The 25,730-nt window shown below is 40.9% G+C and overlaps 1 protein-coding gene across 7 annotated transcripts in view; it reads left to right on the top strand.

Moving 5' to 3' along the window:
- The window catches only part of PPHLN1 (periphilin 1), a 76,298-nt gene extending 51,142 nt beyond the window's left edge, over positions 1–25,156 (top strand). For 2 of the 7 annotated variants that reach the window (XM_063323129.1, XM_063323126.1), the window contains exons 10-11: positions 19,621–19,735; positions 24,147–25,153. In XM_063323129.1, the coding sequence (XP_063179199.1) occupies positions 19,621–19,735; positions 24,147–24,364 (333 nt within the window). In that variant the 3' untranslated portion in view covers positions 24,365–25,153. The other 5 variants (XM_063323132.1, XM_063323130.1, XM_063323128.1 and 2 more) reach the window with 4 other exon arrangements.
- Positions 25,157–25,730: the final 574 nt, after the last annotated feature.

Here is a 25,730-nt window from a genome sequence, read left to right as displayed (position 1 = left end):
GCAAATTATTTTACATGAAAAAGCTACAATCTGCAGAGGACTGTTATATGGTTTTTGTTCAAATTATTTTGAGTGCATATAGTATTTATATAGGTTTGTATCTTAAAAGCTTGGCATAGACAGTGTTCATTTGCTCTGACCCTTAAAATATAAGGTAATCTTATAGTTCTTTTTCATACCTTTTTTATTTTGAGAAAGATAATTGCATAAGGCATCAGAATTGGGAACTTATTTTCCTAAATGATATGGGGGAAAAAAATCTTTCGTTGCTTAAGTTGCTTGTGCATGTGCTTCTTCTCTAAGTTAAGATTATAAAAACATTAGATTTTTATCTTGAGGTGTAAATGACTAATACACGTCATCATTTATCACCGACCCACAAGGATCACTTTCCTGTTTTGTTTGACTCTTATTTGCACTGATGTTGTGACTTTCAGTCCCCAGTGATTGTCTGGACGTACACTAGTATGAATATCACAATGGCACGCTTCACAAAATGTGGCAGAAAAACAAGGGCCAAGATTCCTCACAGGACAAAGGTTGTAGTCTGCCTGTTTTGCCTTGGTACTTTGACTTTGAAAGGCTCATAGGGTCAACCTGACTTAGAAAATCACAGAAGTTGAATACTGACAAAATCAAGTGGGTCATGTTGCACATGATTCTTTAGCTTCTCATGCTTCTTGAGAAGGACTGTTTATACATTAATTTTCTGAACTATTGAACTTCCAGTTCTGAATGACAGTAATAACCTTTAGTAGATAGGTTTGATAATATTTCTCCACGGTTTAAGTGGCTTGCTAGCAATCTTTCCCCCTCTCCTGCCCCCCAGATAGCTTAAACACTTGGTTTCATTACAACATGAAATGTTGTACTTATGTGGGTACTGTGTGTACTTACTTGACCATAATTACTCCCCACAAGCAGTTCACCACCTTAGTGTAGTAGATAATTTATATATTAAATTTTTTAGTCACGTGCTACCTAAATAAAAAGATCTCCACATAAGCATTTTTAAACACAAAATAAGAATAGATTAGGGTATGCTGACAAAGCTTTCTGGTGATCATCTCAACTGGAAGTTTGCCCGTTTTATTCCTTTTTTTTTTTTTTTTTTTTTTTTTAAACTTGGCTTCCTGGAGAAACCAGCTTATGCAATCGCAGAGTATCTGTGCTATGTATCTCTTGACTCTATTGTCAGGTTTCAATTAAATTCAATCTAGGCATAAACCCAGGTGATTAGTTGTTACAAGCTTTATGAAAATAGGCAGTAGCAGCAACTACGAGTTCAGTGGAGAAAGTCCGTAATACCATTGCATCTCATTAGACATTGGTGACATAGAAAGTCCCCTTAAGCAGGTGCTGCACTTGTTTTCAAAGACAAAACAAAAAAATAACTTGTACCATTGCATACCTCGGCAAAAAAAGAGTTCGGTGGCAAGCATAGTTTAAGAAATTTTGTCCCTGTGCTGGCACAGTAGTCTTTGTAGGGCCTGGCTGTGCATCAGATCAGGAAAAAGAATGAAAAGTTTGCAGGTATTCCTTTAACCAGTTCTCTTATTCATAGTGCCATTCCTTAAATGCGGCTGCTGCCACAAGTGAGTACCCGTGCTGTGTGTTGTGTATCAAGCCGCTGCCATCTCTCAACATTTAGTATCTTGAAAGCACTGCCTTAGGCACTCAAAAGTTATTGAAGCATCAGGCAGAAATATGTAGAAAGTGATAGTCTTTGGTAGTTTTTGGCATTTGCATAGTAACTGTTTCTTTTTTGTCATAGGGAAAATAAAACTTTTTGAAATATTTAATTTCTGTCTTAAGCTGCTGTGACCAGAACTCTTTTAATCCTTTAGTACACCTCACCATCTTCTAACTTCAATAGCCTTGGTTCTACGTGTTTTGGAAAATGTACTCATTTGGGAGCACCAGTGGATCAGTAGACACCCTCATAACAGCCTCTTCCAGCTGGCCTCTTGGAGCCAAATTTTTATCTAGTTGTGAACCAAGCTGGTACGCAGCTGCTCCAGCCCCTGAAGTTCTCGAGTAGATCTTGAGAGGAAAGAGCAGGCACGATAACCAGTATTTCTGGTAGTGAGATAGCTCAGTTTTGTGAACTAAATGGTCCCTGTTAATTAAAACTCTAACCTCTTACAGTTCATTGAAGTATTCGCACTTTTAGGAAAAAGATCAAAAGATTTCTGAATAGTTTATGTATTTATTGCCTGTCAGTTAATGTGATGAAGAACTGGAAGTGTGCAATTATAGAGAAATGTTCCCACACCAAAGCAGGACTCCCTGTGAAGTAAAGCTGAATGCCCTTTTGAATGCCTCTGCTACCTGCCGCTGAAGAGGAAAGTTGCAACAAAGACTCTGGTATGGTTTAAGATAAAGATGTCTCTTTGTTCATCTGGGGGAACCTGTGAGCTGGATGCTGCCTCCTTGAAACCTGTAATTAGATGACTTCTACTGGTGGGGCGGTCTTGCCCATAGCTCTCCCAGAAAGGGGATGGAGACTGTACCAGCTCTCAGCAGTGACCGGTGCACCCCTCCACTCCCAACAAAAGTTCAGTTTTTTTCACACAGTTGAAAGGAGAGAAACCAGTGTAGGGAGGTGTGTGAATCTCAAGTTAGGAATCTTCCTGTCAAAATTCCTTCTCTATGGAGAGAGGTGAACCATGCCAAAGGGAAGATAGGAAGAGGACTGGATGCAGGAGGGTATGCAGAAGGCAGGGGCAAAAGGAAGCAAGAGCTTCTGAGGAAGAGGCAGAGTGGAACTATGTCTAGCTGAGGAATGAGGTGACCTCTGAATTGGAGGGTGGAGGAATCTGGAAGAGATGAAAGGATTTGTGGTGACAGGAGAGGTAGGGTTGGGAATGGGGAGTGTGGGAAGCAATGAACGAGGGTGGGACTGGACTTGCAGTTGAGAAAAAAAATAAATATTTGTGCCAAGATCAGGAACTGCAGCCAAGAGGGTGGGGAAAAAAATGAAATGGGGAACAAGAGGAACATGGGTGGAGATGGGAATTAATTCCACAGAAGCTCTGAAGCCCATCGGCAAATGCAGTGGAGTTTCTCCCTGGCTGGAGGGTGGAGACGCTACATCATGCAAGAAAACTCATTGCTATTTCTGATGCCAGAAACAAGTGGGGAGCAGTCAGGTGCTTCCAGCTTGGTGTCTTCCCCTCTGGATGCCCTCGAGGCATCTCCAGGAAGCTACAATGGTAAGGCAGGAAATGCAGCGTTCCTGCATCCAGTAGCTGAAGTCGCTTACTGAAGAATTTGATAAACATGTCAGTCACTGCTGATCATCCTATTGTCCGTTTGGCTCACTGTACTATATTTCTCATCAGCTAAAAATGAAAACAATATTTATAATTTCTTAATGTAAAAATGAGTTTTTGATGAAACTGTTAATCTGCTTACCCAAGTGTAGATCTAGCCAGAACTCAGAAATGCCCTGATGAATTTTTAAATACTTTCCTTAGTTTTTCCTCAAATTTACTATTAGGCATAACTACACTATACAGTTTTCCTTTTTCTTACATTGCTATTGAAGGCTGTTTTCTTGCAACTATGTTTTTGCTAAAATCAGAAGCAAAGATAACCTCTAAGATTCTGTTTCCTGTTTCACTGAGGTCAGCTAATGCTTTTTTTTTTTTTTTTTTCCTTTGATTTTCTAGTAACAGGATACCCAAATGTTTAACTCTGAGCTCTGGAAAGCTCTCTGACTCACCCCTGATTTGATTTAGGCTATAGGTTTCTTGAGCCCACGTGTAAGTGGTAGGTGCTTTTAATAACACAGTGAAATGTTTCATAATATGTCCAACAAAATTATTGGTCTTGTTATTCTTGCAGTCTCCTTTTAGATTGGGAATTACATCTGTGTTCCAAATGTGACAATTATCACCTGTACACTAGTAAATATACAGTAAAGCAGTTGTAGTATTGAGTCATTAACATAATGAATCTAAAATTGCGAATTTATATGTGATTTGATAAGACTTTTAAAAAATTAGTTAAATACAGTATGCATTCTTGGTGTGTGATTTTTCTACATCATTTGTCAGCCAGTATTTGGGGAATGAGGGGCAGTCAAAAAACTCTTGAGTTTAAAGTAATTATATGGTCTGTCGTGAGCCAGATAAGTTAGCAAAGAGACTGTTTTAGGAGCGTTCCTTTCTATTTTAAATGGGATGGGCTTTTTGCTCCCAAGAAAAGCATGTATCATTATAATAAATTGTCATTGGAGCCTTTTAATCTGTGTAGGTGTTGCATATGTCATGGTAAGCAGCCAGAGCAGTGATTCCAAATAGAAGTATCTCGTCTACTGTAAAGATCATTCCCTCCTTGTTCATTTATAGTGATCCAAATACATTTTTTTTGTTGATGGGAGAAAAAAAATTTTTGCGTGTATGTATTTGTGACAGTGCAGTGGAAATGTCAGGTAACTCCTTGCTTCTCTTAGACCTGTGCTGTGCGTTGGGACTTCCAAGAACGTAACCTCTGGTTTGCGGTATAATCTTCTTTCTTTACTCTGTGCATGGACCAGTTTGTTCACTTTTTTGAATCTTGACATTTGTAATGAAAATGATCCTTTCTATCTTAGGAAAAGCAGGATTTGATGACTTCTAACCCTTTTGTTAAAATGCTACTGGGTATTTTTTGAAGGTCTAGTTACTTTATAGTTACTAAGTTACTTTATAGTAACAGGGCTCCTGTCATATTTCTTTATCTCAGGCTGGGTTTTGCTTCAGTCTGTTGCCCTTTGACTAAGCATTTCTGTAGAGTAAGACTAAGTATTCTTGAAAAATATCTGTGCATGTTGATGAAGAATTATATTAAGATATGCCAGGGGTCTGTTAGGGGTAAAGTGCTGAGCTTGTTTTTGTCCATTGTGAATCAACTAAGATTTTAAGAGTCAAGGTCATTTAACGTGTTAACTGAGTCTGCATACTCAGTGTCTCATGTCAGGTGAGGTTTTATGCATATAGAGGTACAAGCTTTCATTGGTACGATGGCAGTTCATTTCAGTATGAATTGCTCAGCAGGTATGTGTGATGTGTAAGCAGGGAGCTTTTTACTGTATTCCTTAAAGCTGCTGTATTTTATATATATTCTGAAAGAACGTGTGTGCATATGTCTGTAATGTAGTGGCAGGCAGTGTTTGCTTCTGTTCTTTAGTAATGTTTCCATTTAGTTACGAAATGCACCTTTTGTTTATGGTTTTTGTATTTGATAGAAATGCATGAAATGTAAATAACATTTACGCCACAAGGTAATACACAAAGGTGCTTAGACAATTCAGTTGACGTGAATTTTCTTTTTCAATGATTTTCTGATTTTGCAGAGAGCTAGGTTATATGAGAGCTTGAGTGAAGACTTGCCAAGGGAACAGGGAAGACTTGGGTAAAATTGTGGTGGCAGAAAGTGAAGGTAGTCAGGGGTAGTAGCGGTTCCTTTATTACCTATGTATTGGCCAACTGCAGGGTCCTTGGCACGGGCAGAGTGATTTGGCTTTGTCCACAGTGTAGTTTGCTGAGCAATGGAGACCTAAGGAGGACAAAAGAGAAGAGGCGAATAAGTGAAAGTGAGGTTATTGCTAAGTTGAGGTAAGAAGTAGTGTGTCAATGGATCATATTAAAACTAAGCAGTAGTTCTAAGATCTGGTTTCAGTGCATTGCAGCCAACAAATGGAAAGTGTTAGTCTTCTTTCCTTCATTAAGGGTGTAAGCTGCTGACTTACCATGCAGAAGGCAACTTTTTCTTGTGTTTTTCTTTTTTTAATGAAACAGTTACTCTTATCATCCTAGATGGTCCCATGGTACTCGTAAATTAATAAAGAAATTAAATAATCCTTTATTTAGAATGTAAATCAATTCTTTGTGGCTACTAATCCTGAAGATAACAAAATGTCTTACCTGCTGATTTGAAAATAGAAAGTTCGCAATATTTATACCCTTATGTGATTTTAAAAAACAAAAAGCCCATCACAATTTCTAAATTAAATGAGAAAATGTCATTCATTTTCATTGTGAGTTCTTTATTTAATTTGGCTTGCTCTATTCTAAATAATTAAATTTTTTTCCACATTTAATTCTGTTCCCAGACAGTGTAGTTCAGCCAGATCTTTATTAGCATGAACTGTTTTGTTTAAAAAAAAAAAAAAAAAAAAAATTCTGGAAGGCTGCATGAAGGGAGGAATGCCTTATTTTTCAGGATATGTTTGTACGAATAACCCCTGTCTATTCTGTATCTTTGAGAGCACATGGTAATCTTGTATGAAGCAAGGTTAAAAGGTAAATGGCATGGTACTGTTTCTTTTGGCTATTGCATTAAAGTGTTTGACCTTTAGCAACCTATTTTTATCTTAGGCAGTAAACTGTTTAGTTCTGCTTATCAAAAGAGACTTCACTGCTCTTTCCATGCTGTTCTTATCCAAAACACACTGTATCAACCCAGCATCAGTAGACTTTATCAGCAACAGCTATTATTCTGCTCAGAGATACAGGATAAAAAAGTTGATTTATATTTTAACAGTAGGTTTTATTCAATAAATACTTTCCTATATAGTTCTATGGTTTCCAGTTTCATTATCTAGTTTAAATCGTCTTTTGTATTACCTCCTTATTAGCTCGCTGTTTGACTTGAAATTACTTGTTTTGGTGTCTGCCCTAAAGTGAATTATTTTAGACTATTGAAACAATAGCCTCTGTATCTCTAAAGATAAGATCAATATGTCAAAGTAAGTATATTTGCAGATATTAACAGATTTCCTAATTATTTGAGGATATCTTCAAATCGTCGTGCTGTTGGTGGTAATTTTGAAATTTTATGAAGAGTTTAGATGAAGTCTCAACCCTTCCCCCTCATCCCCCTGTACCTTCAGTTGTCTCTGGGATTTGCCAGAGTGAAGTTCTACACGTTGGAGTGTTGGCCAGAGGCAGAATTTGCTGTATCTCTGAAGTGGCCACAATTCATGATGCTGCTGGTGATACTCAACAAATCTTTAACCTGCAGGAAGATGATGAGTAGCTGGGCAGCTGATAATTTGTTCAGGCTTTAATTTTTTTCATTGGCTTGTTAATTTACATGACGCTTTACTGTCGTTACTAGTAAACAAATACTGGTACCATAATCAGCCTCCCTGTTTTATGGTTAAAGTAAATAAGATATTTCATGAAGTAAGCCTGGGAGGGCTGAGCCTAGAGCTCCAGTATCCTTGTGGAAGTTTTATCTCTTGAGTACTAGAAATATCTCTGGGTTTTTTTGACTGAATGAATTTGTCGCATTGCGCCATTTTCACAATTTATAGTTGACAGGGATCGTAGAAGGCTGCGCTAAGCTATCTGAAGAATACAGAGCTAAAGCTCTCAAAATCTGTCTCAAAAAAAAAAGGGGGGGGGGACGGGACACCAACAACACAAAACCGTATTTGATGGTCCCAGTTTTCTTCAATTGGTCATAATACTTTTTATAAGGACTGACTGAAGCCAGACCTTAAAAGAATCAAAGCTTTTCAGTGGATGCCAGAATCTGAAGACAAGCGAACACTTCAAAAAGTCATGTGTGCGTTCACGTATCTTGCCAAGTTTGTTCCAAATCTGTCCTCTGTCAGTTCACCCCATCAGACAACTTCTGGAAAATGTTCAGCGACACTGGGTTGAACAAGGCAGACATTCCTTTAATGAGTTTGATAGGTAACAGTTCTTGTGCTGAAATGCTGAGCGTTGCTTAACTATCTCATTAATAAAGGCTTGTAGCGAGGAAATAGAAAGCCAGTGGTCTTCGTCTCCGAAGATCTTTTAAAATACAAAATAGGTTTGTTTTTCACATGGAAAAATAGTTCACAATGAAAAAAACACTGATTCCCAAGCTTTTTTGAACAAGCTGTAACTCTTCAATATTACTGAGCTGTAACCCAAACTTATCAAATAACTAATCCCAAGTACTGTGGGATACAGTCAGTGGTGTATCCACTGAGTAAATGCAGAACTCCTACTACGTTCCCTCAGAACCACAATCGGTAATCACTGCCCTAAGACATATATGATTTACTAACCATAAAAGACAATCTCTACTCATTGTGGCTTTGTCTTTGGGGAGAGCCATGCTTTCTATTTTTACCAATTTTTGGGATTGGATTTCTGCTTCTAAATTGAAGTGGAAATAGCTAGGATTGTGGGAACAAATTCTGGAGAGAATGCTAAAAACTGGGCATTGAATGCTAAAAATACAGGAGGAATGAATGCATTTTCAGTAAGAAATGAGGTTTCATCATACAGATTTTCTGACTTGTTCCACCCCCAGCCATTGTGCTAGCTTTATGTTCCTTTTCTTCATATGTTTTGTATTTGACTGAAGATACATGCTAAGATACACGAATGTTTACACACAGATCCTATGTGCTTTGTCTGGGTTTGGTAGTAGCTCTATGTGTGATCCCAGATGAGCTCAAAGAGACCGGACGCACTAGTAAGGCTACAGATAAATGTTCTTTTTAGGTGTCATCCACAACTGCTTGTCACCTTCTCACCCAGAAGAGGTGATTTCGCCCTCCCCCTCCTCCCCTGCAGCCCAGCTGATTTCTAGTATGCGTCCCCATCAGGCTGATTTTGCCTAAAAATGAATTTTAGGAGTTGTCCTGTATATAACTGGCTCACACAAACGAGTGGGGTGGTGGTTTCTGGCATGAGGATGGTGACAGCTGGGAAGGGGGAATAGTCTTTTCAGCCGTCACAGCTGCATACGGAAAAAGATATCTATCCACAAGCTAGGGAAAGCTTGCAGAAGTCTTCGAAAACATGGCCTTAATTTATTTTCCCTTTATTTGATTTTTATATTTGAAATGAGTCGTTAAGTAAATGATGAGAGTGGCTATTTAGAGGGCAGAGACAGGACCATGACTTGGACATGAAAAAAATTTGATCCATTATTGAGTCACTAATAAAACTGATTTGTGAGGCCAATATAATGTGTGAAGTAATTCTAAACTTTCAGAAACCTTAAGGTTTAACATAAACTAAGTAATAAAATGTTGGTAATCTAAGTCATTGTTTTTCTTCTTGCAGCTGTTGCTTTTCCTTTCTGAAAAGTTGTCCATTACGTACAGTACTTGACTTATTTTGTGTAGTATTTTCTTTATGCTGCACATGTGATTAAAAAAACCTAGCCTTTGGCATGCGTATCCGAACCTGCTTTAGCATTTATTTTTAACTGTTAAAGAAGAAAAAAAGAAAAAATAAATTGCTTTTTAGACAGTGCTGGTGAGAAAGCCTTCTCATTTAAGGGCTCGTTCTTAAACTCATCGATCCACCAGCTTTGAGTTCACAATAACAGTGCTGCTGCCAGTTAGTCGTGCAGCTGACCTGCTGGGAGTTGCTTTTAATTCTAAAAGGAAGATTTATTTTTTTGGTTTCTTGTCTTGCTGCTCGTTTTCGTTGTGACATTGAAGAAAACGTAGGTGATCCGCATCTCAGGATAAAATTCTGTCTTGCCCATTAACAAAAATTCTCTTAATGCAGAACATTGAATCTGAGGATATTTGTAGCTGAGGATATGTGTTGAAATTGGAAGTGTGAAGACTTGTGTTGCAGGAAAACTAAATCTCCACAAGTCACTTTTTGGTAAAAGCTCATGCAGCGCTGCTGATTTTGACTGCAGCACCATCCATATATGTGGATTCTAAACTATTGTACTTTCCATACAAAAATATTTTTGTGTTTTTATGACAAGGAAGATTGGTTTGTCATGTAATTGTTGCCATTAATATACAGCCCATTCTGATGAAGCTTAAATGAATATCGCTTTCCTTTATGGTCAGTGGACATAACTGAAAGCTATTAAGGCAGTTTTAACAAGAGAATTAACATAGACAGAGTCTTTTGTAGATAAACTTCACCCTTCCTGTTTTGGATGGAGCAATAAGTTTACCATGGGGCAGATTTAGGAAATAGCTTTCCATCAATTCAGTATTTTATAAATAAAAAGTTGCAGGGCGAGGTCCTTCCTTTGGCACAAAGCTGATTATTTCCTGTTTAATCCTGAACTGGTGCATTTCAAGTAATGGGATATTTTTTTAGTGTCCGCCAGAGAGGAGAGCTTTTAGGATTTTGTTTTCATTTATGGTCCTATGAAGATGCAGTTTCTAGACTTGAAGATGATTGTGGAACAAAGGGAAATTAATAGATGTGTAAGTTGTTGCTCTTTCAGACTTAACTGCACAGTTGCTTTTAGCTGGACATTCTCAAACATATAGCTGGGTATTCCTATAGGCGAGCTGAAAAGGTGTCATTGATAGATCTTTAAGAGATTATCAGTACTTCTGGTGAGGTTTAGAAACTGACGGATTATAATTGCTATGGATTATTTGGATTCAGATTTATCATCTGCTCGCAGAAGGCACGCTTTTTCTACGAGAAGAATATGTAAGAGGTAGAACTTAAACTAATACTGCTGTTTTACGTAAGGAACACACAGGTTAATATATGAAGTAACACTACCCTCGTCCAACACATCTGTTGTAAAGAAGCCTATGAAATCTGGGCCACACACAAACTGGTCTCCAAGGGCCTGTAGTTGGTGTTAGAATGCTGTTATTATGTGGTCTGATTGGTTTACTAAAGAATTATCTCCAGTAAAACCATGTAACATAATAGTCCTTGCTCTCCCACATGGGAGCTACTTCTGCTTGACAGAGCAAGACGTTTCTTGAAGAAGTAATAATGCACTTGCTCTTGCCAAAATGTAACATTAAATGAAGTGTATCGTCATGCACATTTTTGTTGTGTATCAATTCTTATTCATTTAAACATTCACTTAAAATCCACCACTGTAGTATTAAAAATTATGAAAGTAAATATGTGGATTGCCTAGCAATATATTTAAAGTAAAGTTCTTGCTTCTTATTGAAAACTTGTTTTATAGTAATTTTAAAGCAGTGGGGAACTATTTGGAAAAAAAAATTGTATGTTTTCATAAATGAAAACTCTGTTGCTGAACTTTCCAGATTCTAGTTTAATTGCTGAGCAGTACAAGTCATGGCAGTTTAAGGTTTATCTTGCACTGTACTGGATATTTTGTATGTGATGCTTTCCCTGTTCCCTTTGACTTAAAAGAGAGCTGAGGCAGTTCAGTAGTCCGTACGAACAGATTTCTAAATGGTACCAACTTGTCTGGCTTTTGCTGTGATTGTTCAGAACTCTGTAGCCTCGCTCCACAGATTTGTCCTTGAGTAATTGGAGCTGTAAACGCTTACCGCCATTGTTGAGCACTTGTCTTTTTAATTGCTTTTTATTTTTATTAGTTTTGGCTCTGCTCAATTGTCATACTGTGCTGGTTTTGACTGGGATAAGAGTTAATTTTCTTCATGGTAGCTAATATGAGGATTTGTGATAAACCATGACACGTACAGAAGCTGTATATTCCGTCTTCAGACTGCTTTATAAGCACAAGTAAGTGCACAAAAACGTGTAACTTTTTGTTTGGATGGTGAAGGGAAGAGGAACGGAGTTGAGGAGGGATGGCGCTTCTCTAGAGAGATGACGATTAGAGGAGGTATTGCAGAGGGGCAGAGCCCTACACAAGAGAAGTCGCAGGAAGACGGAGCTGAGGTGAGGAAGAGGAGGCAGTGTGGCTTCGCTCGGGCGCTCCTCCCAGTCCCTGCACACCTGAGCGTGATGGGCTCCAGCCTGTGCAGAGCCCAGGACTTCACTGTCATTGTAGAGGGGTCACCGGGGACATGATATGAAGCAGCGGAATATCCAGATGATGTCTTGAGCTTAAACTAGAGATAATGATTTCATGCAAGTAAATAATTTGGCCTGCATGTTTTCTTCCCAGTGTATTACAGCATGGAGAAGACCAGAGTTGGGTCTCAGGACCCAAGCCAGCTTTTCAGGGTTTTCAGCCTTAAAATGTGCATTTAAACTCAGCAGACTGCAAACTCAGTTATTGTAGACATAGGCACCCACCCCCCCAATTTTACAGAGCACTTCTCCTCTCTCTTCAGACTAGAGCTCTACTTCTAAAATGAAGCAGAAAGCCTTGCAGTGGCACTGTTCTAGACTGCATCTCCCTCTTTCAAATTAGTTTAATCAAAGGAGCAAATAAAAACACAGGCAGGAGATGCTGTCTCCGAGAAGCAAGACGATGTAGACCAACTGAAGAGAAGCATCGTGGCCCCCTGCGGAGAGCAGCAACCAGATCCTGGGGAGTTCAGAGCCAGATGGCCCCAGACGCTTCTCCCAGGGCTCCCCTCCGAGGCGCTGCGGCTCCCAGTGCCCGTCCCCACGTTGGCAGCCCCGGTCCTTGAGGGATTCAAGTCTGAATTCCCCCTTCTTTTAAAACGATGGCCGTATCAGCATGTATTCCACGTGAGGGCACTTCCAGCAGACCTTTCGGTCGGGTATTTAGATACCAAAAAGTGGTGGGCTTACATTCTGAAAGCTGATTAAATCTGTCAAACCAGGCGCTTGAAACTTTCAATGGAAAGGGAGGCAGAATTGCATTTAAGTGCAAATAACTTTAATATTTTGCACATCTTCAGTAAGTAGCAAATTAACATGAAATTGTTCATTATTACATAGTAGATTAAATAACTTGTTTCCCCCAATTTGCATCTCAATGAATATCTAATTGGTCTATAAACACATTGATTAGTGGGCACAGAATTTATTACATAGATTCAAGGCAAAATTGTTAGTGCATTTTTAAGAAAGGAATAGAGTATACTTGTTGATATTTTATAATTAAAAATTGTATACTACTATTGTAACCAAGTATTAAATTTGTTGTACGTTAATTCAGCTTTTTGTAACCATGCAAAAGAGTTCATCTTGGTTGAAAACCAATTTTAGATGTCTTGATCATGGGAATTGTCTGCAAGTGGTTTAATGACAGTTTTGAGCATTCTTCGCACTGTGGAGCTATGAATTTATATATTGTACTCATAAACGTAACGGTACAATTACATTGCTGCTGCAGTAATGAAAATTTCTCTGTACCCTTTCAGTAGAGGACTAGCTTATTGTATTTGAGGAGAGTAAATTTTGGGTAGCTTAATAAAGTCTAATTTGCATGGTTGAGAAAAATCCAAGAGAGTATGTAAATAAAATTAAGAGTAGTGATTTGGGGAGAGGTAGTAATTCTTTTTAAAAGATGTCTTTGGCAATGAAAATACTTTGATACCAGCAATACTGAAGCCATTCAATTTATAGTAGTTTCACGATTTGCTGGAGCTTACGTGCACAGTTATAATGCAAAATCTTACTGCGTATGCCGTCAGCCTAGAGCAGGGTCTACATTACAAAATCTTTTAGTATAGCTCTCAGTTAGGAGTAAGACAAATTATACCTCAATCTGCCTACCTGTGCCAGAGAACCTGGCGTAGCTGTGGCAGTGTTAACAGAGCGGTGCTTTGTCAGGTTTCTTTTAGGTCTGCTGAGGAGGGGAAATAAGAAGCTGGCTTGTACCACCAGAGGGCTATACCAGCCTGGCTGCAGTGGTTTAGCTGGGGGAACAAAAGCTGTTCCCTCTGTCTGGCGTAGAGGAGCCCTGGGGCTTCGTTGAAGCAAGAGAGATTTCAGGCAGTTTGCTCTTTCATTAATGGGGTGTCCGGAGGGGATATGGTCTGGCTTTCCGACTTGTGCTTGTGCTCTGCAAGTTCGAGCTCTGCCTTTGACAGAAATCAAGGAGCTAGCAGCGAGCGTGTTGCTGCTTTCCTCCTTGCATGGGGGGATTTGATTCTTGTGGGAAATGTGCCCTTAGTAACTGGAAAGTTTCCGTCTTCTGAAAGATAGTATATTAAATGAATACTTGCATGAATCACAGATACAAGATCGTGATTGCTGGGCATGTCGGATCTTCTCAAAGGTGAGTTAGTATCTAAGGGTTGCAGGCTGTTTAACGTGGTTTCTGAGCCACAACCCAAACTCCTTCCCCCGTGTGAACTGAGCCTTGAGGGTCTTTGGCCTTCTGGATGAGGAGCTGAGAACAGGCATCTCTGCAGGTGAGCACTGACTCACAGCCACTGCTGGTACATGACTGTATACGTACGGTGCAGAGCTGCTCAGGGAGCACAGAGCTGCGTCGTGGTGCCGTGAAGAGAGAGTGATGGTGGGGGTGAGAGAGTGTTAGATGAATCTGTAAAAGTGTAGAATGATAAGGATACTCAAAAATGCAGGAAAGATTGTGGTGAAAAAGAGCAAGGGATTGGGAATTACAGATAAAATCACGGGCATCATTTTCACTCGCTAAATCATCACATCCACTTAATGGATGTGGTCCTTCTCATGCCTGGTGGTCCTGCTTGTGTTTGGGAGCAGAAGTACCACCTTCTGCATTGAAATGAATTTGCCCGTCTCTTGCATAAAGCTGCTTGAGCCTTGCATGCCCAAGTCGATTGATGATTCCTATTCAAGAGGCTTTTACGTGCACATAAAGCCAAGAGCATTCAAAAAAAAGTGCCACAGTCATATTCATTCAAAACCATAGCTGGAGAAGATAGTTAATTTTGTCTACCTTTATGTAAAATAAAACACATTCAGTAGAGCAATTCTCCCAGAAATGAGAAGTGAAGATTCCGTTGAGCCTTTTCGGAGATGGAGAGGGTAAATTTGTATCTCCCATTTCCTACTCAGTTGTACTTTCCGCGAGCTGTGGACATGGAAGATACAGAGGCTAACTTGTAGCCTGGTGGGACTAGCCTTCCTGAGACTTTTTCCAGTTATCAGGGAACTTCTCTCTTGTTTACCTCTTCTTCAAAGGCTGCTTAAGAGCAGAAGCTGTACTTTTAGCTGTTCCTAATCGCCCTGAGAAGTTAAAAAGCCTTTCTTTGCACAAACTGTAGAGCTAAGATGGGGAAACCATTATGGGTTGAAATACGGCTTGCAGATATCTCCATTTTAACTTCTCTGTTTTTCCTAGCCTCATCCCCTTTGAATATCGTGTCTGCTCTTGTTACGAAGTGAAACTGTTTTTTGGGCAGGTATACGAGACTTTGAGACCAAGATGATAAAGTTTCTGACTCTTCCACAGGCTGTAGTCACTTGCAGGGGAGGACATCTTAAGTTCTGTTCTTTGTTCTCATTACTATTGGTGTTGTCCAACAGCTCTGTTGTGCAACATGGCAGCTCTGGAACAGTTTTGGACAAGAACGTGGGGCTGTGCTAAGCAGAGAGAGGAAATGATGTAGACTTTGTCAGTGAGTAGTAGACATGTCATCAAGGTACTCCCTAGTTAAGTGTAATTTCATCCACACCCAGAGTTCAGATGCATAACAAAGTTTTGGTGATGGTGTTTTCCACCCATCAGCTGAGCCATTCAATACGTTTTCTTTGGTTTAAGCCGAGACCGTTTTTAGATTATCCTTGCAGCAGAGATAGAGCAGTCTAAGAAAGGAGCGGTCCCCCCGTGCTTGCTTCTGCCCCTCTTTCTTCTCCATCAGAAGTTAATGTCCCAAAGCTGAGCTGGGAGAAGAGAGTGCGTGGCATCCTTCATCTCTTCCATGTCAGTGTCGTACATTGTAATTTAAGTCACTGTTGGTGGCGCTTTGAGATTAACTCTGAAAACTTTGTGCAGATGCAGATTCCGGAGTTCTCAGAAGTTTCGTTCTACCTGGTGAGTTCTAGGGTTTGATCACCTCCAACCGGTGATCACCTGAGGGACTGACATCTCTACTACTCTAGCTAGATCTGGAAGTAAATGTCCATTAGCTATATTTAAACAGTTCTAAGTGCAAATTTTGGTTTAGTTTTCTCAAATATATGAGGAGTGTTCACTAGCATGTTGCAGGCGCATCACACTTTTAGATTTGCGTCTAGGCAAAGCCTAAGTGCGTGCACAGAGACTAGCACGGTGAAGAGCTGACCTCAGCTAGAGCTTCTATGCTATTATCCTGTAAGAATAAAAAGAGCTAAAATGCCATGAGAATAATTTAAAAGTAGGCATATTTGTGATCCTCTGACCTCACAGATGCCAGATGTGCTGATTTTAGAAATCCCTTCAAAGATAACCTGAATTCAGCTTATATACTTCCCATTTGTAGGAAAACCAAGACTATATATATATGTATGGGGGGTGTGTGTGTGTGTATATAAACTAAATATAAATGTATTTATATATTTGGGAATAGAACAGCTGTTTCTGCTTCTCCTTCATCTGCTTACTAAAGTGTTACACGTTCTTTCCATTATGCTGGTGCTGTAGCTTAGGTCAGAGAATAAAAGTCTGCCACGGCCTTGGTAAATGATCACCCTATGGCTTTAGCTGTTTTCAGGATTACCTGATGTATATATCAGACAGAATAATCATGTCATTGGTATCATTCCCTTTCTTGTTTTTCAATATAAAAGCATTATTTCTTCTTTCCTCACACATGGAATCATTTTCAGTTTTTAGTTCCAGATGTTTACAGATGAGCTTTCTGTGGCCTGAGCTCAAAATCAATATCAGCTGGAATTTTGAAGCTAGGGATATTTTCAAACCTTGTTGGGTCACAAGTTCTTCCAATATTCTTCTCCAACGGAGAGCTTTTTTGCTTGTTTGGAGTCTTTTCTGCAGTTTTCTTGCTTCCTTAAGCATCACGTTCTCTGCTTATTTTCTAGAAATAGCCACCGCCTCTTCTGTGGAGAAGATGGATTTTAATATGCCATGCCACCATCCTTTTTTTCAAGAGCTTTGAGTGCTTTCATAATTTTTTCAAATAGGTGATTGTATTTTTTCAAATAGTTGATTAAGCTGTAACTAGTACTCTTCTGTGATTGATATTCAATTGATAGTCTCTACTCCCTTCAGCAAAGCATAGTAACTTCTCTTGGAGGACTGGTAGTCGTGCGCTGGCTTCAGATATAAACTGGTTTATGAAGTTATTTCCGCTTCGTGACTGTGTCTCACAGTTCTTTCAGTTGTGCTGATGCATCTGGTTTTAGAATTGAATGACTGAATCACATTAATTGGGGGGGGAAGTAATTTTAAAAGGGATCGTCTGGGTGATGCAATTTACGTCGCAGCTATACAAATAGGTTTAGCCGCACAATTGCAGAGGAGGCAGATTGCACCAGGAGGATCAGAATTAGCAGCTGGGCTAGAAAGCTTGGTGAGGGAAAATTGCTCAATTGTTGTTAGAGGAGCTGAGACGTTTCCTTTGTTTTCTGTTGTTAGAACTGCCTTCCTGCCCCACCTTCGCCCTCTTCCCCTATTTTAGGTCAATTCTTTTTTTTTTTTTTTTTTTTTTTTTTTTAAAAAAAAAGTCTTTTGTCAGAAAGGGTTGAAAACGTTCACCTCCTGTGTGAAAGTGTTTAGTTTCCAGACTGTTGTGACAGCGAAGTGACTTCTGACTCCAGACTCAGGAACGATGGCTCTTGATTCTCCTCCAAGTCTTCTTTTGTGAAAGTTTCGCAGAAAAATGCACTTAGATTGAGCCCATATTTATATGCGAAGGGTCAGAGAATTTCTCCTGGGTTAGTTCTTTGTGGGGTGTGAGAGAAATAGCAGAGCGCGCTATTTGCTGTTAATTTGAAGACCAATTAAAAGTAGAGCATTTCCTTCAGTGGTAGCTTCGGGTGCCTCCCCGTGCAGGAGACAGGGCGACGTGTCCGTGTTCTCCATCAGCGTCAGGGTTTTGCTAGCGCCGGTGTTGCGCAGCGTCCTCTGCAAACTGACAGCTACCGCCTTCCTTCACCTGCGGAAGATCATTCACACATCCTTGGTCTGACCACTTCAAAGGTGATAAAATAGGACAAATAGATGTGCAGTAAGGAGGGGGAAGAAAAAAAAAAAAAAGGTTTTGAACTATTTTCCCCCAAAACATAATGGCTCTGGGGAGAAAAAAAAAAACCTTTCAGAAATGATTCTGTGAAGGTGCTAGCAAGTGTGCTGCAAGTACTTGAAAGGCAGGAGTTATCCAAAGCGAAATACCATCTGTCTGGCACACGGCTAATCAGAGACAGCAATTCTTCCTGAGCTTTTTCCTTGGAAAGGGTTAGGAAAAAAAAAAAACAACAACCCAGTTTTGCTCTGTTTGAAGTTCTCTTAGCAAGTACCGTGTTTCGCTTGCTGGGGAACATGAACTCTTGAGAGTCTGGGTTTCATGCTGGTTTTTTACTACCAAAGAACTAAACTTACAAAGCAGGAAACAAACCCCCTCTCAGAAAGAAATGCCACGTGCGCGCGGTTTCCACACTTAAGATGTTTTGCTTCGGTTTGTTTTGGGCTGCACTCTTCTCTTTGGCTTCTTAATCTCTATTGAAAACAAGTTTCTTCCAAAAGGTTTTTTTTTTATTTGCCAACCGGTGTTTGAAAATCAGGTCTCATTTTAAACTGTTATAAAATATATTGTCAAACATTTAAGAACTGTCTTTATTCAAGGTTTCATGTTAAATCATTGTGTTTCTGAGAATAGTTTAATTTCCGTGCAGAATGTTTTCAGGTTTTTTTTCCTGCTTCTCTGACGTGAATATGCTTGAGCTGCCTTCAGTGGGGGTGGTGTTTGGTGGTTTTTGGTTTGGTTTTTTTCTTTCTTTTTTACTAATGAGGAATTGCTTATATACAGTTGTATCACTTGTGTCCACAATATAGATAAACGTGGGAGGAAAGGGTCACACGTCTCTGCGAAAAAACAAGTTCTAACACAAGCACACGATACTAAAAGATAATTGTACTTTGAGGAATATCAACATTTTGGCTGGGTTTTTTTTTTCTCCCCAAAAATGTACAGAGATATAAAACTTATCTTCATACAAAAAGCCAGCGTAATTTCTAAATGGAAATTGGCCGAAGAGGTGTGAAAGTGAACTGCATCTGGCAGTTGGAAGACTTTGATGAGTTCCTTTTTTGGTGGGTGTTCAGATGAATAACCTTAGCTGGAATCTGTGGGGAAAAATAAAAAATAAAAAATTGAAAGGCCACTGGCTCCCTTTGAAAATCACCTACGAGCGTACTCAGATATTTGTTTGAAAAATAGTTGCGGTGATAACGAGAAATTATTTCTCCTCAGCTGTGGTACATAACTGACTTGCAAAGTCTTCGTTCCCTTCAGGACAAGATCAGGCGGGTTCGTGTAAACCGCTGCCAGGATTTCTCTTATCCTTAGCGGCTGAATCACCAGTGCAGTCAAACTAATTAAAGTCATACTTATCGAGGACTTCTCTGAGAAACAGATATCCAACAAACAAACACGATTTGGTGAAATTTCTTAAACACAACTTGCATTTAAAGTATATGGGAAGATTACCAACTAAGTTAGTGTTGCTTTGTATAAAGATTGAGATTGCTAGACGTGCCGCAGTTAAATTAATTTTGCATTTATTTGCAATGAAAATCTGGTTTAGCATTTGCACTTGACTCTGCCATTGTTTATTAGATATTGCTGGAACTTAATAACTCTTTTTAAGGCATTTCTTCCACCAAGAATTACTTCTTGTGTCCAGATAGTTCTGAACTGGTTACACTTGTATTAGCACAGGTCAGGAGAGAGGAAGAGCAAACACCTCTTACAGTTGAAACTGGCGCTAAATCCAATCTTCTGTGTTTGGTTTGGATCTGCGGCAGCACCTAACTCCACGAGGGCTGCGGTCATGCTAATGTAAAGAGCTGTGTGTTTAACCGTTTTCCAAAATGTGTCGTTTCTAGGTCTACAGACAAGACTGTGAAACCTTTGGCATGGTAGTGAAGATGCTAATTGATAAAGATCCGTCGTTAGAGAAGTCCATTCAGTTTGCCCTGAGGCAGAATTTGCATGAAATAGGTGAGCGATGCATTGAAGAACTCAAACATTTCATTGCTCAGTACGATGCTGCCAATCAAGATCTATCAGAATCCTTCAAAGAGGGCTCATACTAAGGACAAAACCACGCTTTTAGATCCTCTGCGTTGTGTATGCCATAATACATAAAGCTGCTTTTTTTTTTTTTTTTTTTTTTTTTTTTTTTTTTTTTTTGGCGGGGAAAGAGGAGATCCTGCTGGAGGTTTGAGCCCAAGGCCTGTGGTCCTTCGTGGCAGCTCAGGTGGCCGTACCTTGTTTGCTGTGGTCTCCGCAATTGTATTCTGCCTGCCTGTACTTGTTGACGTCTGTTCCTTTGAAAGGATGTTTCTTTTGAAAAATGCTGTAAAGTGACAAACTATTTTTGAAACCTTTCCGCGGTTACCGAGGAAAAAAAGGAACGTTCAGTCTGATGTACGTACACTTAAGTTTTCATGTTTATAAGTGTAACTTCATACACTGTATTTTTTATTAAAATAACAAAAGTGGCTCTTCATTCCTCAACTTATGCAGGCATATGTCTTGTCTTCATATTTACTGTAGGAAGGGAAGACTTCCAAAATTGTTCGCAACTATGATTTAAATTATTTATTATAGTTTAATTTTAAACTTCGGATTCATTCTGTAAAATCACAGGAGGAGTTATCTCTAGTCTCTGACTGCCAGAGCAACTGTATTTTTGCTCTGAAGGCGGGTTCTCCAAATGCCTTTTGAATTTTGGTGTTTTCCCATATCATGAGTCATTACTAGTAAGCAGTATTAGGTAGGATTAATTTAGTTTTTTGCTAATGTTTGCAACTAAGTGGTTCCTTTGTTCCGTTTTTGACTACACCTTATGGAGTCTTAACTGCAGGCGGCCCCCGAGCAGGGAAAGGTCCCTTCTCTTACTCTCTGCCTCTCTCCCCTTATGCCTTCTCACCACTTTTCGTCCATCGCTTTTAACAATTAGGAGTCTGCATGTGATCTTGACATCCGACACCAAGAAGGCGCGGTGACTTGGGGTGGCAAGGTGGGGCAAGGAGAGCAAGCAGGGCTGTCTCTTCATTAAATCCAGATTGCTTTGGATTAGGTGTAACGTGAAGTTGAACCCAAAGGCCCCAGATTCATCATCATTTCCAACCCAGGTGATGCTGTGTAATGCCGCTTTCGGCCGGAATAGAGCGACTTGTAGTTGGGGAACTCGTAGTTGAGGAGAGTCAAGAGGCCGCCAGTGCTTCATGATTGCTTTTCAGAGATGAAAAATAGGACTCATTGGCGGTATCCTGACTATTGGATTGTGTACAGCTTTATATTTAATACAGTACTGTTTTTTATGAATGTTTTAGGAAAGGGATAATTTGAGTCATAATCACAAAGAGGTAAGTATAAGCATGATTGTTTTGTATATGATTGCATTTAGAAAGATGTGAAACTCTGTAAAAGGACTGATAACTAAAGCTCGCCGTTTCCAAAGCCCACAGTATTTTTAAATGAAGAGGTCAGTGAATTCAGCCCCCTTACCCAGATGATTATTCTTCTCAAATTTCATCAGAATGGTTTGCAGAAAAGTAAATGAAATAGCAATGAATTCTGCATGTACAAGGCACTGGATGTATCACAGCATCTTAAACATGCAAATCTTGATATGGTAAATTAAATACGTATTGCGTCAGATTCCTGGGGTGCCTGATCGGTTTTAACGTCGGTAGGGTGTGGTTTTGCAGTTGGCTTTTGTTGTTTTCTAAGAGTTCACGTTACTCAAAGGAGGTGACCTGCCACTTACCTTTGTTGGCACCTGGATTGTGTGGGCTGCACAGCGAGTGGGAATCCTCTCAGGGATCCTAGGGGTTGCTCAGCTGGGGAGGGAGAGAGGGGAAGAGCGGCAGCCTGTCGGGGCACCGCAGCCAGACCTGACCTGCCCCTTCTGGCAACAGCCTGGTTTACCCAGATCACTCATGAAACCACAGGCAAAGGCTTCCCTGGGGCAGAAGTGTAGCTACAGCCCTTCGCTGCTTGCCTACAGGACCGAGAGCCTTCAGGGTGTTACATCAGAGTTTCTGCTTTGGGTTAGAAACGCTAATGAAAATAATACTGAAATCATGTTTAATATATTTTTGATTAAAAATGTCCATTATTACTGTACAGTTTGTTAGGAGTCTCCTTTGTTAGAAGCCTTATTAAATTTACTATGATAAAAGTGTCTGATTTTTCAAGTGTTTTTCTGTAAAGTAAGACCTAAGCTGGCAATCATAGAATATCTCAAGTTGGAAGGGACCCATAAGGATCGTCGAGTCCGACTCCCTGCTCCTCACAGGACTATCTAATGCTAAACCATATGCCTAAGAGCGTTGTCCAGAGGCTCCTTGAAGTCTGCCAGGTTTGGTGCTGTGACCACTTCCCTGGGAGCCTGTCGCAGTGACCAACCACCCTCTCAGTGAAGAACCTTTTCTTAATGTCCAATCTGAACTTACCCTGGCGCAGCTTCATTCTCTTTCCTCATGTCCTGTTGCTGCTCACCAGACAGAGATCAGCACTTCCCCTTTCACTGCCCCTGTGAGGGCTTCAGCTTCTCCAAGCTGAAGAAGCCAAGTGACCTCAGCTGTTCCTCGTAAGTCTTGCCCTTGAGACCTTTTACTATCTTGGTCATCCTCCTCTGGACACACTCTAACAGTTTGATGTCTGTCTTGTATTGAGGTGCCCCAAACAGCACACAGTATTTGATGTGGGGCTGCACCAGTGCAGTGTTGAGTGGGACAATCGCCTCCCTTGACCGGCTGACGAAGCTGGGCTTGATGCACCCCTGGACATGGCTGGCCCTTTTGGCTGCCAGGGCACGCTGTTGCCTCATGTTCAACTTGCCATCAACCCAAACCCCCCAGATCTCTTTCCAGGGGGGCTGCTCTCCAGCCTGTCATCCCCCAGTTTGTAGGTATAACCAGGATTACCCCGTCCCAGGTGGAGAAGCCGGCACTTGCTCTTGTGAAATTTTGTACGGTTGGCGATTGCCCAGCTCTCCAGTCTATCCAGCTCTCTCGGCAAAGGCCTCTCTGCCCTCGAGGGAGTCCATAGCTCCTCCTAGTTTAGCATTGTCGGCAAATGTACATTCAACTCCTGTGTCTATGTAATTTATAAAAACATTACAGAGCACTGGCCCTAAAATTGACCCCTGGGGAATCCCACTGGTGACCTGCCGCCAGCCTGGTGTAACCCTGTTTACTCTAATTCTTTAAGCCCGACCTCTCAGCCGGTATTCTTGGGGTTTTTTTAGATTAGCTAATAGGTCAGGAAGATCTTTCAAAAGCTTGTTAGGTTGTCCTTAGCTTAATCTCACTTTTCTTTTATATGGATTAAATTTTACTCATGAACTAAGGAGCTTTTTGAATTTTTTATAAGTGCTACTTCTGTGAAAGTTTTAGTTCACATTCATGAGTGATAGGTAACTGGTTTTCCATTTTAAACTTTCATTACATTGAATGTTCACATTTAACCTTTTGTGATGTGTGCTTTCTGTTGATGTAAGTAAAATATTATGCCAGTCCTTTAACTTAAGGAAGAAACATGGCTTTTAGCCTCGCTTCTTGTAGAAACAAACGTATACTTTGGATTTATTTCGTATCAGTGTAAGAAGTTGTCCTTGGTCTCGTGGACAACCTCGATGGGGCTCATGGAAAGGGGTGGGAAGAGCATTGGTGGAAGGAACCAGGTGTTGTGCTGGAGGAATTCTTTGTCACCTTGAGAGCTCCTGAAAACAAAACTTACTCCTAGTGCTCATTAATGATAACCTTAAAAGAATAAAAAGGGAAGGGGAAAAGGAAGGGAAGGAGCGTGGAGATTGAGTGCTATCTATCTGCCTTGCGACCTGGTTGACTGCGTAAGGTTTTCTCTTTTGATGAGGCTGCGGCTCATGGATAGCCCCAGTATTTCTCATGAAGGTTGTACTAGGTTTGACTGGGACAGAGTTAATTTTCTTCATAGTGGCTGGTAGGGTGGTGCTGTGCTCTGGGCTTGTCATGGAAAGAGTGTTGATTGATAGGACAGGGATGTTCTCCTTACTGCTGAGCAGCGCTTCTCACCCACCCCACCCCTCCAGCGAGTGGCCAAGAGGTTTGGAGAGGACACAGCGGGGACAGCTGTCCCCAGCTGACCACAGGGACGTCCCAGACCATGTCATGCCATGCCATGCTCGGTGACAAAATTGGAGTGGGGGGGAAGTTTGCTGGGGCTGCTGTTGTTTAGGGACTGGCTGGGTATGCTGGGTATTGGTTGGCTGCTTTTTGGGGGGGGTTGGGGTTTTTTTCTTGTTTGGTTTGGTTTTTTTGTTTGGTTTTTTAACTTATTAAACTGTCTTTATCTCAACCCCTGACTTTGCTTTCTTTTACCCTTCTGATTCGCCCCCGCCCATGCCACTGCGGAGTAGAGAGTGAGCAGCTGTGTGATGCCTGCCTGGGTATAAGCTCCACTTGGAATACAGGTGCTACTGCTAATAACACAAACTGGGATTTACAGCTTTGGCGACTGGATCCGAGTCTGGTGCTGGCAGCACATGCTATATCCCATACCATTCTCTTTATATTTAAGGTGGAAGGATCAATTAGAAACATTCCTCATAATAAGTGGTCAAAAATAATGAAGTAGAGATCGTTTATGTCACGCTGAAAAAACTAACCAAAGTCATAGAGCCATCTTTAAACTTAGCCTGTAATTTTTAAACTGGATAAAAATACAAGTTAGCTGCTCTTTCATTAAGCATGGTTACAAGTACCTGTTACTGTTCCCTGGACGTGAATGTCTCCTAGCAGTCCATTCCTCAGCAAAACCAAGCTTTCTCAATGTTTTCTAACGCTTTTAATTACGGGTGGTCCCGCAGCCCGGCGCGGGTCAGGGGGATGTACGTGCCTCAGAGCAGCGGTGGCTAAACCAGCCCTGAACAAGCTGCTCCACCGCTACTGGAAGGCACCGGCACCAGAGCACGGCTCCCACCGCTCCCAGGGCATCGCACTTTCCCTGGACAAAGGTGCTCTGGAGGGAAAACAGGTCAGAGCTCCCGCTGCGGGCTGGGAGAAGGGCTGCTGGTCAGCGGGAGAGCAGCACTGCCTCCAAGGGTCATTATTACAGACAAACGCACCGCTCTTTTTTCCTAAGTAAACCCAAGGACAAGGAAAGGCCTCTCCCCACTGCCAGAGCTTCCTGCTGAAAAATAGCAGTACGAACAGTGGTGGTGGGAGAGGGGGAAGTGTCATTATTTACATCACTCCTTTTGAAGTACCCAGAGCCCTTGCAGGGGCAGAGAGGCCACAGTGCCCCAGCCACGGCACCTTCAGCCCTAAGTCATCCCTGGGTTTTGTGTAAGGGCACGGGGAAGAGATACATCTTTCATGACACACTTTAGAGAACCGTGGTGAATAGCTGGGCTGGTTTTTTGTTGTTTGTTTTTGTGTTTTTTTTAAAGAAGGAATTATTATGGAGCAACTAACAATCTATGAAGAACTTTTATCACCTAATACTCCTTAAGACGTTGCACCTTGTGAGAGTACATACACTGTATCTCAGGAGATGGCGTAAGATCAGAAGAACTACTCTGGTGTAAGATCAGAAGAACTACTGGTGGACACACTTCTCCGTGAAAGAGTCACTTGCTCCGAAAGGGACACGTCAGTAGCAGCACAGCGTTTTGTCGCTGAGTATCCTGGTTGCCCGTATTTGGGAATGGGGGTAAGAACAGAAGGTCCCAATCACCGTTTGAGCATCCCGGGGAACGCAGTAAGAAGTCAGCATCTCTCCTCGCGTCCTGGCAGTCTGGTTTTTGTAATATTCTTAGGCAGAGCAGGCACTTGGCTGCCAGGGAAGCAAATGCTGCTTAAGCCACGGGGGCAAGGCGCCAGCTGGAAGCAGCCCACGAGCCGCCCATTGGCCCATGCGATGTAGCACGATACGACTTTGATCAGCTTTCATGTACACAAGACTTGTTTGTACTGGAAAAGTGACTTATACGGTGAATACC

Source organism: Chroicocephalus ridibundus, chromosome 1 (genome assembly GCF_963924245.1).
Source record: "Chroicocephalus ridibundus chromosome 1, bChrRid1.1, whole genome shotgun sequence".
Taxonomy (NCBI): Eukaryota; Metazoa; Chordata; class Aves; order Charadriiformes; family Laridae; genus Chroicocephalus; species Chroicocephalus ridibundus.
This window is presented reverse-complemented; position numbering and strand designations above follow the sequence as displayed.